Here is a 17,429-nt window from a genome sequence, read left to right on the forward strand (position 1 = left end):
GGTACATTTATGTAAAGTACATTCTCATGATCTCTAAATCATATCAGAAATGTTACTCTGGTAAAGTTGTCCGGCAAAATTGTGTTACGTGTTTAGTCTCATGTCTCAATAATGAGTAAACATTTTGAAGAAGTTTCCTCCTGAAATGTGCATTATGTGCTAATTTACGACTGAAGGATCTGTTGCTGCAAGTGTTTGGAAGCACATTTCCATATTGTGATTAATTATTCAGCTATGACTGAACCTAATGAATAAGTAACCTGCTAGATGCTGCCAAATTACAGAACTTGGCAGCAAGTAGCTGATTTCTGCAGGCTGCCAAATTACTCAGTAGATGCATGCCAGATTATCAGCAGAGAATAAGCAAAAGATCACTCTGTATTGAGTAAAGATTATACGGTTAAACTGAACATTACAAGTAATCATGACATGATCAATCAAATGGGGCTTATTCATAATGTGGTGCTCTTTCTCATGCATCAATATTGCATTTGCATTTTAAACAGTAATTAAGCACACTGTGCCTGCCCAGACCTAGTCCAGATGAAAAGGAAACTCTGTTCCCGTGTTGCTTCACATGGTCCACCGTGTGTCAGTGGCTTTATGATCGATGTGTTTATCAATTCAGTGGTTAGGGAAAGAAAGAGGGAGTGGAGCAGATGCTTGCAGCTGCACACCAGATTATAGGGTGGAGTGCTGTATGGGGGGGAGTGCTGTGTTTGTGTGCACTGGGAGTTTTGGGGGTTATGGGGTGGGCAGGAGAGGCTACAGTGGGTAGAGTTGGGAGCAGAGAGCTGGGACGGGGGTTGAGGTGGGAGTTATAATTTAAAGGATCCTCTCCTCTGAAGTGTTTGCCAAAGTGCACCCCAGCAAACACAATCATAAGTCGGGTTGGTTAGGCTTGCAGAACTAATGAGGGCTTGCACATTTAGGCAACCTCCCCCATCTACTTCTCACCCTCCTCCTCCCTCCCCCTTCCCCTTTCTCTTTTTCTCTCTATCCCACATCAAAAATGGAAGCTGGACAAGGAGCCCAGAAGCAGATGTTTCCAGCTGTATTTCTTCCCCTTTTCTTTCTCTTTTGATTTAGCTTAGTATGTGCACTATTCACATAATTCCATATCCGCTAACATCGATATCTCTTGCTGTGTCTGTCACCTATTTACCCATCTAAAAACTCACCCATATATTCATCTATCCATTAGTCTATCTATCTATCTATCTATCTATCTATCTATCTATCTATCTATCTATCTATCTATCTATCTATCTATCTATCTATCCATCCATCCATCCAAACGTAGTAGCTAACTGAAATATTTTCAGATTAGTTCTGTGGCCTTCTGTCTTTACTGTGGCTGTGTCTGGTTGTCATTATTCTTGATGCTGTCAGTATGTTGCTTTGTATGTGTGACTGGCTACACTGCATTATGTTGGGGGAGGTGGTGGGGGGGTCTATGGCCATCCAGTTTCTCTGTCTCACACATGGGAGAAACAGCGACAGGAAATTCCCTCTTGCAGCAGCTCAAGGGTGAAATGATAAAGGAATAAAGAAATGCAAACCAGATATCCAGCGGTTTATCATTCCACACCACTCTTTCTCTAGTTCTCTTTTGCTCCCATCTTTATTACCAAAGGAAATACCACGAGAAGCGAGTTCGATAAAGCCAGCAGACCGTGGGTGGTCACTTCACTCATTTCACATCCACCACAGCGTATCCTCATTACAGAGTCTCGTGAGGAATCATACAGAAAAACTCATTTATTCCTAAGATGTTTGTGATTGTTGTGCAGTCAGAAAACTCACACACAGCATAGACATCAGAAGACGCCTGTGTTTAGTTAGGAAATCACACAGTGGTCCAGTCACTGACAGTTGCACATTCAAAGACAAGGACAAACATACTGAGCAGCACATGGTGCAACTTTGGACAGCTGATCCCTTTAAGACCGATTCATGCTTCAATCTGCTTATAAAACTCTTTATGAAAACCTATCACGGTTGCCCATTATGAGAGGTCAGATTCAGTAAAAAGATCTCCAGAAGAGTACAATTATATCTAATATGGTGATCTATGACCCCTCCTCTGTTCTAGAGGGTTGTTTCTGGTTCTAAAACCTATACACGATAAACCAACAAAGGTTTCTTAACCAAAAACTGAGGCATTCTTAAACATTGTATAACATAAATTCACTAAAGTCTCTTTAAGAATGCAATATATGAAAGTTAATTTTAAGTTTAAAAATTGTATTCATCAAATTCTCTGTAATATGATTGTAATGGCAACTGTTTAAATACAGTTTAACTCAAGACTTGAGAGTATGAATGTCTTCCATTCTTGCATCAAAGGGATCTGGCATCCAATATTGTTCAGCAGTATTAGATGAGATGTGACTGTTTTTAATCAGCTGCAAAACATCCACGGGAGGCACAAGTGTTCTCCAGTCGTTCCTTTACTCTATCCATCTCCGTTCTCTGATTGGTCTGTCTCTGTAAAGGTTAGGATGGGGTTACACAGCATATCAGCTTCACAATTGTCCTGGTTTTCATAAAAACCAAATAAACTCAGACCCCTATGCAAGGCATATTCTCATTTGATGGCCAAGATTCGCTCCAGACTTGAGAGAGTTTTTCTATAACATCTTATGAAACCTCATAAAAGGCACTGAGAGATGTTCCCTTCAATTATCACAGCCACTGATTCTTCATGATCAATGTGGGCAAAGATCATAATACTGCAAAGACACAGTGTTTCAGAATCTTGATGGTATTTTACCATCAAGAATGATGTTTCAAACATTTTGCCAAGGTAAGGAATATACATTAAGTGCACTTTTTAAATGTAAAAAAAGGTAGACTGTAGCAGTGCCTATATTTCACAAGGATAATTTGTTCCTGCTGTTATTTGGAGGAGTGCAGATGGCGTTCGGACCATTTACTTGGTTCTGGAGGCTGAAGATTCAAAGTGAGGAAAAAAAGACAAATGACATGAGTCACCTCCTCCTCAATCTCTGACTTGGCATTTTGAGAATAACAACAGCAACACAATGCAAATGGATCCCAGATGATAAAGGTTAAAAGAAGGAGAGAAATGGATAAACAGACACACTGTGTGAGAGCAAAACACACTTGTTGTCTCTCGGTCCAAAAAAGAAATGAGGATTTGGATCAAGGTGGGTTGGTTACTTGCACACATTAACCCATTCTGTAACCCTGCACTCCTCACAGAGCACGTAGCAGCACCAGTGGAAGCGGCAGTGACACCGTTCGCTGCGTGCCTGTTTGAGGATGTTGTGTCCGCGGCCACAGCACAGCGACCCACAACCGTCCATGCTGGGGCTGCTCTTGTTGCAGATGCGACCCTGCGTCCCCGGCGAATCCACTGCTGGCTCACGATCACAGAAGTCGGGCGACTTCTCGAAGTACACTAACTCACGGGAAATGTTCCGCCGCCGGCCTCTGAGCTGATCTGAGCTGGTGCTCTCACCAGTTCGAGAGTTGAACACTCCGCTGTTCTTGTTCTGAGAGTTTATGAAGATGGCAGTCAGAAATTTCTCCCGTAGCAGTGAACCCACAAGCCGGAATTCAGGAGAAACATACCAGCAGGTCTTGAACTGGCAGCTGCCTGATGTGCCATGACACTTGCACTTTCTTCTCATGTTGTCAGTAACTACCTGTTAAAGTCAAACACATAATGAAAAGAATGTAGTATATCTGTATTTTTAAGTTAATCAAATGCTTAACACCATGTCATAAATGGGAGTAAGATCTATCTGTGTATCTGTCTGTTTTTCTATATATTTATACATGTGGTAGTGAACCGAAAAATGGCACAATGACATTTAAGAGTCTCCACATTCATGGAAAAGAAAATCTTTTACAGATGTACTTTAAAACACATGCTCCATGTTCTTGTACTCATTTCAGTTTCATAATGTAATGTTATGTATTTAATTATTATATATATATAGTAATATATAATATATACAAGTTTAAATTTAATCACTCAAAAGATCTAATGTAGTGTAACCATAAAAATAAATTTTCCTTACATCTTGAATACATGACAGTGTACACAGCTTAAATTTAAATATTTTTCCCATGTAAATTGTTTTTAAATATTATGTATATTTACCTAAATATCATTATCTTGAGGAGTCATACTCCATGTGATATTAGCTGTGTTACTGTAACATGTTTGACTTTATATCCTTCCAAAAAACAGAAAAAAAGAATATTAAAACAAATTAAAATAAAAAAAAAACGTTAAAAATGCATATCGGAGGTATATTCAATTCACTGCATCTATAAATTTCATCTGCATGTGTTCTTGGATAATTTAATAAGAAGATATTTATTCTTTAACAAACAGTTAAAGCAAATTTTGGACCAATAAGATTTTGTTGTGGGCGGGGCTAATCTATGTATGTCTGCATAAATGGAAACCGAGCAGGTGATTAATTTAAAACAAAAACTCAAATTTACAGTGTTTCAGCATGTCACACCTGTTTAGGACATGGTTGTCATTGTTTTAAAGACCAATTCAATTGCAGTATAGATTATCCAGAAAGATTTGGATTTGAAGATTTAAAACCACACCTGTCTGCCCACTCTATTATTATGAATCCGCATACGAGCGTGTATATCACGGGGGGATCCTCTGGAATCCAACCAATCCCTAGAGAACCGTACACCAAGACGGACATCATGACTACATCCTCCCCACTCCCAGGTGTCCTGCAGCATCGTGACCTCATCCGGCATGGGTTTGAGGAGACTGATGGGGTGGGATGAGTGCAGACTGGCCGGCAGGCTGTCGTGGAGTGAACCAAAGTCATGTGTGCTCTCCCCTGCACCTGCTATGGACACTCCACTCCTCTGAAAAGTCTGAAGCTGGAGCTGGGTTAACTTAAGCCGGATTTTGTCATCATCCAGGTGACGTTTAGCCTCGCAGCCACACCCACGCAACTTACCGAGGCTGCAGGCCAAAGCCACCGAATGCACGACACCTGCAGCCAGCAAGGACAGTGAGAAGGCACTCTCTCGGAAACCTGGGATCAAAGAAAGTACTTTAATAAATAAAGCTGCCAACAGGAAAACAGAGCCTTCAGAAGGCGAAGTGCATATGAGCCAGCTGGTGAGATAATTATCTATAATGACCTTTATCTAAAATCTCATAAAAGATGTTTTCCATGGCGCAAATGCGTTAAACAATGACTCAACTCTGATATTTTCCCTCTTTGGCTAATGTAGCATTTCGATGCCCGGATTATGACTGTATTGGCTCTCTACAACTTCAACGTCAGCACTTCTCATGCCCCTTTGCCATCAACTCACCCCTGTTGAGAATGGCACTCTGATGGGGCAGCTTGCCATGGTTCTCCAGGGAGGAGCAGTTCCAGCGCTGGTCTCTGAGCTGGTGTTGGCATTCGTGAATAGCAACCTGAATGCCCTGCAGAGCAGAGGCTGTGACATCAGGGCTGCGCACACACAAACGCATCTGTTTTTTGGTCAGGCCTGCCAGTCGTAAACACACTGCGTTGGGGGTAAGCACTGGCTCTCCTGCCACCTTCAGGCCAAGGATGTCATTGCCCAGTACCCTGAGAAAGGAGAAAATTAATTTTATAGCAGTGAAATCATTATGAAGTAACACCGCATGCAGTAAATATTGCAGAAGGCTGCTGTTACTTAGCTTCTTCACATGTGGGCTTTTTTAAATGACTCACATATGTGAAGAAATTATGACAATGAATTCAGTCATTAACGAGAAGCAGGAAAATATTGTATCAGGAATGGATGTTTTTATGGTGCCATATTCATTTCAGATAATATGATCAATACATATTTACTGGAACATTTTAAATACGGCAAAGAGGAAAAAAGTGACAAATTCTAGTGCTTTTTATATCAGCAGCTGAGTGGCCTGACACTCAAACAAGGCTGTGACCTTGCCAGAGGCATACATAAAACAGCCATGAATTTTCAAACACCCTGGTTTCTATCAGTGTCTTGGCATGCCTGATGATAATCTGATGAGAAAATGACTATATGGAAAAGATTTGTGGGCAAAATATTAATCATAACACGCTGATGTTAATAAATACATTATGCCCATTGAGAGTTTTGAGAAGTGAGAGAACATCCATAACCACACAGATGCAATGAGATTAAAAATGTTTGTGGTAACAATTACCAGAACAGACACTAGTATCTATTCAATTAGTACTAGGAGGTAATTGTAACTAATAGCCTACCTGTTTAACTAGTAATAACAGCACCAGCATCCATTGGAATATGTTCTACTTAGTATCTAAACAACAAATTCCTATATAATCAATGGCAAACTTGCAGTTTGTTACCAGTAACAATGGAGAAGTCACGTCTAGTATCAAAGGAATGAGTAGCCTACTAGTATGTGATTATTAAGTAGCCTTCTATTGATTGGAAAATGTATTTATTGGACTATACTAATAGCAAAAACAACATTAAAAAGATACTAATTCGTTTTAGATACATGTAAGTAGTTTACTAGCTTACTACTTTAGCCTACTAGCAGCCTAAACCTTGAAATCTTTTTAAAATCAAAAGTATAATTAAATAATAATAATGAATGAATCATGCAAATGACAGATTGAGACTATATTTTACATATGCATTTAAATAACTGGCTTTCCAAAACAAGCAGTTGATTACTCCAGCAGATCCCATAAACGCGCTTCTACCTTTCTACTTACGTGAACGCAGGTGACAGAAGCGCTGCAGTCACAACCAGGACTCGTCCCAGATACTGTCTGTGGGGTAACTCCATTGCGCTGAAAGCTTTTCTCGACGGGACATTAAAACACCTGTAGGAACGCGTTAGAGACGAACTGGAAATGACTTCAATTGTTTGTGTGAGGAGCGGGGAGTTGAGCAAGCAGCATTTGATGGAGCTTGGGACGGGAGCGTGTATGTCACTGAGAAGGAGAAGGAGGGAGAGGAGGGGGCGCCGTCAGGGTGGGCAAACGTCGCCTGAGGCGCTTGTTTTTTTAACACGATAATAAAGTAGCAAGGCCAGTCAAACTTTGTATATTCTTAAATATGCATGTGATAATCTTGACCCCCACCAATAGTGGGCATGCTGAATGGGCATAAATCTGGCTTTGAATAAATCAGTTTCAGTAGAAGCCTAAACCAATAGGCTACTTTCTCAATTGAGACGCAATATTGACAACAAGGGCATTGACTATATTTGGATCTTTTTCAAATCAAGTGCGCTGAGCAACACGTGACTAACAATGTCACACGATAGTTTTCAGTCTATCTATTTATATTATCCACACACATTATATAGATTATTTTGTCTAAGTGACCAACTGATATGCAAAGCCGACGTTTAATTTATTGTAGCCTATTTGTTTACATTTTTGACACAACAAAACATTACATTATAGCTACCACATTTTTGTTTTGGTTTATTTTATAGTTTTTAGTATTAGTAGTATTTGCACCATAATATTTATGCAAAATAGTTTTACGATCTAATTAGCGAATTTATTTTAGCCTTTGTTTTTGGAATATAACGTTTTTTTTTCTTTTGAGGTGTTGTAATGGTGCTGTTTTTGCATATTATTCCATTTATCGGTATTAAAAGAACCGATAACTGATAAGACAACAAGTATAAACAATGAGATAGATAGATAGATAGATAGATAGATAGATAGATAGATAGATAGATAGATAGATAGATAGATAGACAGATAGACAGATAGACAGATAGATAGATACCAGTTTTGGTTAATTAAACCATCGGAAAATAACCCTATTTTAATTGCAGCTTTAAAATTGACGTAAAGATTAAATTTAATTGCTGATGAAAAAAATCGAATTTATCAAAATGATTAATTATTAATTCATTAATAATTATGAAACTCATAAAATCAAGCAAAATGCTATAAATTAATGGATGGAAAGCTACTACAAATCATTTCCACTGCTCAATACAAAACTGCCTCTCTAGTGTGTAAACTGCTGCATGGCTGATGCATTGGATCCCAGAACCTGTGACTTGTTACTTGCAGTGTGTGCATTCTTTCTATTTATTAATTGATCTATTTTTCTTGTAGTCTATTTCTGATTGTTTATGAAGTAGGCCTATTACCCGACCTGTCTGCACTGCAGAACTCGTGACAAGACATGTCAAGACAACGTGTATAAGCTAAACTAAACTAAAAGTCATTCATATAGGCTACAATAAGCAGGGCAGCAGCAGGCAGGCGTGCGGTTCTTCATGAACAATGCGAGGTGCGTGTGCGCGTTCATGTGTTTGCCCATCCTCCCACTCCGAATCAGTTCAACAGTTCACCGTGCAGCCCTAGTGACGTTTCACTTTAATTAAGCCCACATTCATCATTTTCCCCGACACTCTTAATGAGAAGGCTTTGCTGACTGTTGCTGCAGATAGCCTAGAGCACTACTGGAAAATAGACTTATTTCGTTTGTTTGTCTATACACGTCTGAGTTTGTGCGTATAATTAGTCCCATAACTGACCATGATGGAGAGGTTGTTGTCAAGGCTCATTGAAAGTGATACGCAATTACATAGTGGGCCAACAAATTATGCATAATGCACATAATAACTTAGTTCAATAGACAATCTGTCAGTGTTTTTTCTTTCTTTTCTTTTCTTTCATAATCTAGCTGCATCGTAGGCATGATGACATGATACAAGAAGATTTGAACATAGAACTGATGAATATACGAATAAACCAGAATATTTGAGGCATTAGAAGTTTACAAGATTAAGGGATTATCGTGCTGGTGGTCAGCTATGCACTATGCACAGCAGGTGAAAAAACTGATCCTAGAACGAGCATCTTGCTTCTTATCTTTATTATTATTACTATTAACAGTAGTAGAACTAGGATTAATGTCATGAAATTGAGTTAAATCCACCCTTAACCATCCTTAACACCGAATCCTGACAACAGTTCTTGGTTTTTGGACTAATCACCTCCTATTCTCGAAGATCAATTCTTGTATTGGAGCTAATCACCTCTACTCTTCTTATTAAGCTCTGGCAACGAAAAGGGCATTAGCATTTTGCCATGGCGTGTATATCTAAGTGGCTTAAAAAGTGATTTGAAGTTGATTTGTATATAAAAGGCGTCCCTTTAACCGGATTGCCACTAATCTGCGCTGCATCGCATGAGTGTTTCAGGAAAACTGTTTAAGATCCTTCAAGAGTATAAGAGCAGGCTAAGCCCAGAAAAGCAGCCTTCATTAAATACCACTAACAAAAGCGCACTTCCTTCAGTTTGCCATTTACTTCAATCCCTCAAAAAAAAAAAAAAAAAAAAAAGTGCTTTTTCTCTTTCTCTCTGATTCTTTCATGGTGACATCAAACACCTTATATGTGTTTAAAAAAAGCTGATTTAATATTTGCCAACTGCTCATAATTCTTTGCGCAGACTACACCATAAATGCATGGAGTCAAAACTGACAGCAAAATACTATTTGATTCGTGCCTTTACTGACCATATGCGATCAAGGGAGGTCTGCAGTCCAGATGGTGAACAGTTTTATCTGGACTCTTTCTACTTTGGTGTCACAGTTTAAAGTCAAACGTGTTGAGTTATTTATCTGTAACGATTTCTTATTTTATTCGTTCTCTAAAATGTCTAAATGGGCAAAATGGGTTAAATTACCATAAGAAGTTGTAAGACTTTTTTTTATTTTTTTTTTAATATTTATGCGATTGGTTAAAAGAGATGTAACGCTCTCTTTTGTTGTTACCCAACGGTTTATAAAACGTTTGCTATTTACCTTTTTTAACTGAATGTTTAAAATGAAATGAGGCTAGGGTGGTGATGAAATAATTATTGTAAACAAATACTTTTGATTACCATAATAAACTCACGTCCAATATGTAAATTCTCCACGTTTTCTATTACTGTTACAACCGGATCGTTACAACACAACAGTCTCATTGAAGTTGAGAAATTCACAGTTTAGAGATCATTTTATTTGTGGCATGCAGATATGGAAATATTTCGAAATATGATTATATTTATATATATATATATATATATATATATATATATATATATATATATATATACACACACACACACACACACACACACACACACAGACATGGAGTTACAGACTTTGAAACCAAAATGTGTTACACAAATAAAACCTAGAAACTGAAGCAGCATTAAGCGCTGTCAGTGCCTTTAATATTCTCCTTTTCACTTAACCCAGATTTTTCACCATAATTAAAGCATGACGTTTCCACTTGATGTGCTTTGTTTAGGCTAAACAGTACAAACGAGTGAGTGCAGAGCGCAAGTATGGACATCTATAAAAAAAAATTAACGCGCAAGAGGGAGGAGACGCAGTTAAGTGAGTAATGCATGCAAGATCTCCGGGGAAAAAGTCCAGTTTAGATGTTTCATTTCCCCCTCTTACTGTAACTGTGTCGCGACACTATCCACGCAGGGACACAAGTGGCGCGCGCGCGCACACACACCCACCGCAATGAGAAGGAATAAATCTGCTCTGCGTATACGGAAGACGCCTGAAGGAACTGCATTTTATATGAATTCGCTTGAGTGTATCTGAGGAATCTCCGGACGAGGATTACAAAATGATATGTAATTTAAAGCGCCTATAACGGATCCTTCTTCATCTCCTCTCCTTTATGTCGGGTTTTGCCTCCAGTATTCATTGTGCCCAATGAGAAGAATTAAGCTATCCGTCCATTCAGTTCCACTCAAAAGGAGGGAGGAAAAAAACAGAGGGAGATGAGAGCAGCAAATCCCTTTTTTATTCATCTTGTAGCGTTCAATAAGTGAACAATGTGTCGCCTATCAGTCACCGAGGGGATCAGGTCTACGGGACTGTCCCACGCGCTCAGTGCTGTGAGCAGAGCATCACTAACACAGAGACTGTAAGAGCAGCAGCAGCAGCAGCAGCGGCACTGGCATCCCATCCAGGACCCTTTTTGTGACTTCTACACTGATTTTATGAATAAACATTGACCCACGCTGTCAGTCGCACTGGAATGTGGAGTGGTAAGTGTATTCTTATTGCACCAAAATCACTTTATATGTTTTTATTCTATTTTAGAATGTTAAAATAAAGGTGCAGCACCTTGAGAAACATCTTAAAGAAGCATTTTAGGCTGTATATGGTTCGTGAGTTGCTGTATGTTTCTTTGGAGACGAATGATTTGGATAACTATTTTTAGAAAAGCGTATTCATGTTCTTTAAAACAAGGTTTTTGAAAGAACTTGAAAATAAAAAGTTTTTAAAAGGATATTTTATGGCACTTGGGTTATTTTGGTTCTCACTTTTTCTAATTTTATTTTTTTAAATGTAGGCTGATATATATATATTTTTTGTGCTAGCTGATATTTGAGATTTTTGTTGAGTCATATCTACGATTAAAGAACAGTATTTTGACATTCATTTGACATCAACTACCTACACATGTATTCCTACACTAATCGTATTTTCTGTATATTATATATAGGCTACTGGGAACATAAATATCATTCATTATTACTGTGTGCTACACTAATGGTTTTTCTATTGTTATTAAATTCATAATTTGTAAGATGCTCACTAGCTCCTCTAATATAGAAACATCCTGACATCGTTTATCATTGCAGGAATCTTATTTGAGGGTAATTGGTTAACTTTGCCCTTTCAGATATCATGCGGGTACTCGCGTTGCTCCTCGCAGTCAAAGCGGCATGTGTCCTCCTGGTCTCCTCTCTCACTGGCACAGTGGCGGTGAACAACAGCGGCCGGTGGTGGTAAGATACAGCAGGCCCATTATATATGCCATTTAGTAGCATACAAGATAACATACAAGATATAGTACATTCATCCTAGAATGTCAACAACCAATGCTTTTTTTTCTGTAGGCTTGTTTTGGTTGAAGTGAATCTGTCATTTAATACTAAACATTTGCGCGCGCAGCTGTATTGTAAATTATCCATTTATTTTTATTTTTTTTTATAAAAAAAAGAGCGAAGTTATACTTAAATTAGAGCAGTCAAACTCAGTTCCCAAATAAATCAATGCAATCTGAGTTTACGCCTGTTTACGCGGAGCTACTGCTTACGCGCGCGCTCTCTCCCTCTCGGTTTCTCTCTGTCATTTTGACAGTGTGGCTTGAACACGGGACAAGATTTTTCAATCCAGTGTGGGATAAATTAAATGCGGATTTATTTTATTGCTAGGAGCAGTTCCTTTCCAGGTCGTTTTCAGGGTCGAATTTGTGTAATGTGCTGAGCATTCCGGAGTAGGTTAAAGACACGACTTATGAGCCAAAGCTGTATGTCTCATAATAACGTTGAAGGGAGAATTAAAAATGATACATGCTGATGTAAAGCTGTGTGTATATGTCACAACAATGGCAAAAGGAGAATTAAAAATGAGACACGCTGATACACTATGTAGAAAGGTTTTGTTAATTTTTAATCTAAAAAGATTTTTCTATATTATATATGCTTTAAATGCATATGTTATTTAGAGGACTTATACAATTCTGTATCGGATTTGTTCTTTGAAAGGTTTTGTGTTAAGCAGTTTTCAGATTGATTTAAGTTTAATTGGACACGACTTACAGTTTGGACCTGTTGCATTCAGAAATAGGCATACCTTGGCTTATGTTCGATATTACATCATTAACATTTTATATTTATTTGCTGTGATATCTCCTTCCAAGCATTCTAGTGAAACTATACATTTTTCTATTTAAATTTTTACACATCACATGTCTGTGATTCTCATCTCACAAACTAAAAAGGCAAATCAATGAGAATATGACAAAAAAAATAAAGTTTTTGCATCTCATGCCAGTAGAAAATACCTTTTTTCAACTTACAAAAGTCAACCTTCCTGTTTCTCCAACAGGGGTATTGTGAATGTGGCATCCTCAGGCAATCTCCTCACCAACTCCAAGAATGTGCAGTTGGCGTTGGACCCCAGCCTGGCGTTGCTAAGTCGTCGTCAGAGAAAACTGATCCGGCTAAACCCTGGCATCTTGCACGCCATTGCTGCAGGCCTGCATACAGCCATCAAGGAATGCAAATGGCAGTTTCGTAACCGCCGCTGGAACTGTCCGACCACCCACAGCCCCAATGTCTTTGGCAAAATTGTCAACCGAGGTGAGCATGGCTTCTCAGAGTGACATTATGAAAGATTTAAACAACGCACACTATTCATATCTCATACAGTGAAATAGGAGAACATGGAATTACACATGAATATTTTCTGTATGGAGACACAGCATGACAGAGATTCTAAGTTGTGCTTATTGTTTGTTAGGTTGCCGTGAGACTGCATTTGTGTTTGCCATCACAAGTGCTGGTGTTACTCACGCCGTGGCCCGTTCCTGCTCTGAGGGAGCCATTGAGTCCTGCACCTGCGACTACCGGCGCCGAGGTCCTGGAGGGCCAGACTGGCACTGGGGAGGCTGCAGCGATAATGTGGATTTTGGCAGGATGTTCGGGCGAGAGTTTGTAGATTCCAGTGAGAGGGGCAGAGATCTACGGTATCTGACCAACCTGCACAACAATGAGGCAGGGAGAATGGTAAGAGACAATCAAAAGCCATTTGGCTCCTCCAAATGCAGATCTATTAATACATGGATTTTTCTCAAAGTACAGATGGAAAGCTGCTAAAATAACAATTTTATCAGTCTAAAATGCCTATTTTTATTATTCAAATTAATTGAATAATGAATTATACTAATGAACTTACTAATGAAATATTAATGAACTAATTAAATTGGTTTAAAATTAATTTAACATGGCACATTTACAGATATATTATATTATATTATATTATATTATATTATATTATATTATATTATATTATATTATATGTTTTTTCCCATTAATATATAAATATAAATATAAAAATTCAGGTTACAATACAAATAGAATGTGCAGAATTTCTATAGAAATATCTAATTTATTAATTATACTTAAATGTCATTAATAAGTTTATCAGTACATTTATTTGGATCAAATATATAAATAATCAATGATATATATATATATATATATATATATATAAAATACATATATATATATATATATATACATATATATATATATAGATATATATATATATATATATATATATATATACATATATATATATTATATATATATATATATATATATATATATATATATATATATATATATATATGAGACAACATCCATCGATTCAATTAAGTGTATTTGTTATGAATTTCAATATAAGTGAATAAATTATTTTGCACAATATATATTAATTTTCAATTCTCTCCCTACAGACAGTCGCATCAGAGATGCAGCAAGAGTGCAAGTGTCATGGGATGTCTGGGTCCTGCACTGTGCGAACGTGCTGGATGAGACTGCCCAGCTTCCGTGTAGTGGGAGACTACCTGAAGGACCGTTTCGATGGCGCCTCCCGAGTCATTTACGCCAACAAAGGAAGCAACCGTGCGTCCCATCGAGCCGACCCTCGCCACCTGGAACCGGAGAACCCAGCACATAAGCTCCCTTCGGCTCGGGACCTTGTGTATTACGAAAAGTCACCCAACTTCTGTTCCTACAATGGCAAAACAGGCACGCATGGCACTTCGGGACGCACCTGCAACAGTTCATCACCGGCGCTGGACGGATGCGAGTTGCTGTGCTGTGGAAGGGGATACAAGACTCGATTGGAGCAGGTCACAGAAAGATGCCACTGTACTTTCCACTGGTGTTGTCATGTGAGCTGCCTAAACTGCACCAGTACACAGACTGTCCATCAATGTCTATGATCAACACACAATCAAACAAACTGACAAACTGGAGGCAAAGGGTCCCAAACTGGATAATGAAAGGGGCTGTTGGGGTATCTGGAAGACATAAATCAATGAATAAACATGTTAAGTTTAAATACTGAAGAAAAGAGATAAGATAGCAAGGTTAAAAGGAACTAAAGAATCTGTTGGTTGAACAGGCAAGTATAATGTATTAACTACTGAGAAAAGTTCAAAAATACATGTGCAGAACTCTTAGCTGATGGTAGCCCAAAAACACAATATTTTGGTGATGTTACTGCAACATAGCTTTAAATCTAAAGAAATTGGTCGCGAACCGCTATGCACTACATGAAAAAGCATTTTGAAATTCAGCATGCTGAAGCACTAGTTCTGAGGTTCTAGTTTGTCTTCTCTTCTCCTGATCTCCGTCTCTGGTACTCTGGGGAACATGGAAGCTAGAAAGTAGTAACTGGACACAGTTTGACAGATGTTCCTGTGGTTAGCGAACCACAAGCATGCTCTCTCATAAACCAGTGCAAAACTCTTAACAAGAGGGCGGTTCTTTAAAATATTTTAGCGTTTTGTTTTCTTTAGCTGCAGTCCTACTCGTCTCACATAAAACTGTGTGAAGTGCTTCTCAAGGGATGGGGCTTCCTTTTCCGATTACTGTGTAGCGGAATCCCGAACTCGGCTCAACCTCTTGTGATTTCCCATTCGGACCTGCCAAACTTCCCGTCATTGCTTTGAGTCTCCTGCCATTTTTTAATACCATTTATTATCATGTGGTATACCATGTTATTGTACTGATGGAAAAGTATTGGGAATAGAAAATTAAGATTGACCCGAGATTGACTCGTCGATTCAGCTATGACAGAACCGCGTTATTTCAGAAACTCTTTTGGGAAAGAAGAAAACTTCTGTTGGAATCTGTCAAAGAGACTACATCGATTACGCACAAGTACATACTAGTTTTAAAAAAGTGTGTAAAGATAATCCTGTAAATGCCCTGCTACCTAGTTTACAGTGGACAAACAGTTCACATTTTTAAAAGAGCCACAATTATGGAAACTGTATTTTGTATATCAGCTAAAATAACCAAAATGTTGTAAATATTATAAATGGATATGATCTATATATTTATGCTGCAACTTGCAATGGGATTTAATCTGAAAGTAGGGTGAATACACTATCATTATTTACAAAATTCCAGCCAGTTGTGTGCTAACTTATACCGATGATCACAAATGGATGATCAAATTGAGGCCACATACATCTCAGAGACATGATTACTTTGTCTCTTGACACTTGTGTTTTACATGCACTGAACACCATCTTTTAATATTGTGAATGAAAAGTATTTATTATTGTATGATGGCTTTTTTTTTAGAAAAGAAATGCTGATAAAATTAAATATTTTAGCTCAGTTTAGAAAAGTTGTTTTCATATAGAGTAATAGCACAATAAAGTTTATATTTTCATTATTTGTGTTTGCAGAGAACCACTCATTTCCTAAAAGTGCCCAGAGTTTGTGTTCAATAACAGGTTTGTCTTTCCATATGTTCCAGAGCGTATTCTCCTCAGCTTCATTTGTGATCCATCAATCATTTCTCAGAACCGCAATCTGTTATGACAGAGTATGTCTAAATCACTTAACCTAAAATCAACAATGTGAGTGTGCAAGTATATCCGTTCCTCCAAACATCATTCCCACCACTAAAAGCACAAGAGCAGCCCTCTTCTTCGAACAGTCATGCACCCTAAATCCACAGTAACCGCTGAGGGAATTTGGGCAGCGGTGTAACACAGCGTTAAATCGGTGTGTTTTCACAACAGTAGAGGTTTTGCTTCACTTAATATCAGAAACAAAATAAAGAAATGGTATTAGAAATAATGACAGGCTGCGTTGCCCCCGCCCTGCTGGCGAGGCCAGTGCAACCACAAGAGTTTGGACGAAGGCAGACGATTCTTTCTCTCACCCACCGCAACATAACACAGGGCCACTGAAGGTCAGCAGGATGGAGCGCTGCACAACCGCTGTCGCTCACAACCGCATCCCAGAATTCAGAGTGATCGGAGGAAAAAAAGAGAAATAGGATCTGGAATGCTGACAGGATGAAACAGATAACTCACAGATAATTGATAGAAAGAAAAGAAAAACAAAGATAAAAAAAAATGGTCTAAAATGTAGCTTAAATGTAAATGTTGTACTTCTATGTACTATATGTTCAATTATATAAACTATTGGTCAAAAGTTGAGAATAATTATGATTCTTTAATGTTTTTGAAAGTTAAGTCTCTTATGCTCACCAAGACTGCATATATTTTATGAGAAATTTAGTAAAAACAGTAATATTGTAAAATATTATTACACATTAAAATAACTATTTTCTGTTTTAATATATTTTAAAATATGATTTATTCCTATGATGCTAAGCTGAATTTTCAGCATCTTTACTCCAGTATTCAGTCTCACATGATCCTTAAGAAATCATTCTAATATGCTGATTTGTTGCTTAAGCAAGATTTCTTCATATTATCAAAGTTTTAAACAGTTGTGCTGCCTATTTTTGTGGAAACCTTGATACAGGATTATTCAAAAGTCTGGGGTAAGTAATATTAAAAAAAGACTTAT

At 38.0% G+C, this 17,429-nt stretch overlaps 2 protein-coding genes across 3 annotated transcripts; one reads left to right on the forward strand and one right to left on the reverse strand.

Moving 5' to 3' along the window:
* Positions 1–2,643: 2,643 nt before the first annotated feature.
* On the reverse strand, positions 2,644–12,994 carry LOC109081250 (protein Wnt-10b). Of its 2 annotated transcripts, none has more exons than XM_042713263.1 (4): positions 12,881–12,994; positions 5,338–5,600; positions 4,600–5,051; positions 2,644–3,674 (listed from the first exon to the last, which is right to left on the reverse strand). In XM_042713263.1, the coding sequence occupies exons 2-4, from the start codon at positions 5,498–5,500 to the stop codon at positions 3,183–3,185; spliced, it is 1,107 nt and encodes a 368-aa protein (XP_042569197.1). In that variant the 5' UTR covers positions 5,501–5,600; positions 12,881–12,994; the 3' UTR covers positions 2,644–3,182. The 2 variants fall into 2 exon arrangements, with proteins under 2 accessions (XP_042569197.1, XP_042569196.1); XM_042713262.1 differs by lacking the exon at positions 12,881–12,994 and adding an exon at positions 6,735–9,529.
* On the forward strand, positions 10,461–16,941 carry LOC109065063 (wingless-type MMTV integration site family, member 1). Its single transcript, XM_042713265.1, has 5 exons — positions 10,461–11,057; positions 11,699–11,804; positions 12,910–13,163; positions 13,324–13,589; positions 14,321–16,941. Exons 1-5 carry the CDS (start codon positions 11,048–11,050, stop codon positions 14,810–14,812), a joined length of 1,128 nt encoding a protein of 375 aa, XP_042569199.1. The 5' UTR covers positions 10,461–11,047; the 3' UTR covers positions 14,813–16,941.
* The last annotated feature ends 488 nt before the right edge of the window (positions 16,942–17,429 follow it).

This window comes from Cyprinus carpio, chromosome A23 (assembly GCF_018340385.1).
Source record: "Cyprinus carpio isolate SPL01 chromosome A23, ASM1834038v1, whole genome shotgun sequence".
Classification (NCBI taxonomy): domain Eukaryota; kingdom Metazoa; phylum Chordata; class Actinopteri; order Cypriniformes; family Cyprinidae; genus Cyprinus; species Cyprinus carpio.

Coding starts and splice junctions, on each gene's coding strand:
- LOC109065063 (XM_042713265.1), top strand. Junction 13,164..13,323: donor TGGCAAAATTGTCAACCGAG/GTGAGCATGGCT, acceptor ATTGTTTGTTAG/GTTGCCGTGAGACTGCATTT. Junction 13,590..14,320: donor ACAATGAGGCAGGGAGAATG/GTAAGAGACAAT, acceptor CTCTCCCTACAG/ACAGTCGCATCAGAGATGCA.
- LOC109081250 (XM_042713262.1), bottom strand. CDS start 6,808: ATGGAGTTACCCCACAGACAGTATCTGGGACGAGTCCTGGTTGTGACT. Junction 5,601..6,734: donor CTTCTGTCACCTGCGTTCAC/GTAAGTAGAAAG, acceptor CTCCTTTCTCAG/GGTACTGGGCAATGACATCC. Junction 3,675..4,599: donor ATAATAGAGTGGGCAGACAG/GTGTGGTTTTAA, acceptor TGACTTTAACAG/GTAGTTACTGACAACATGAG.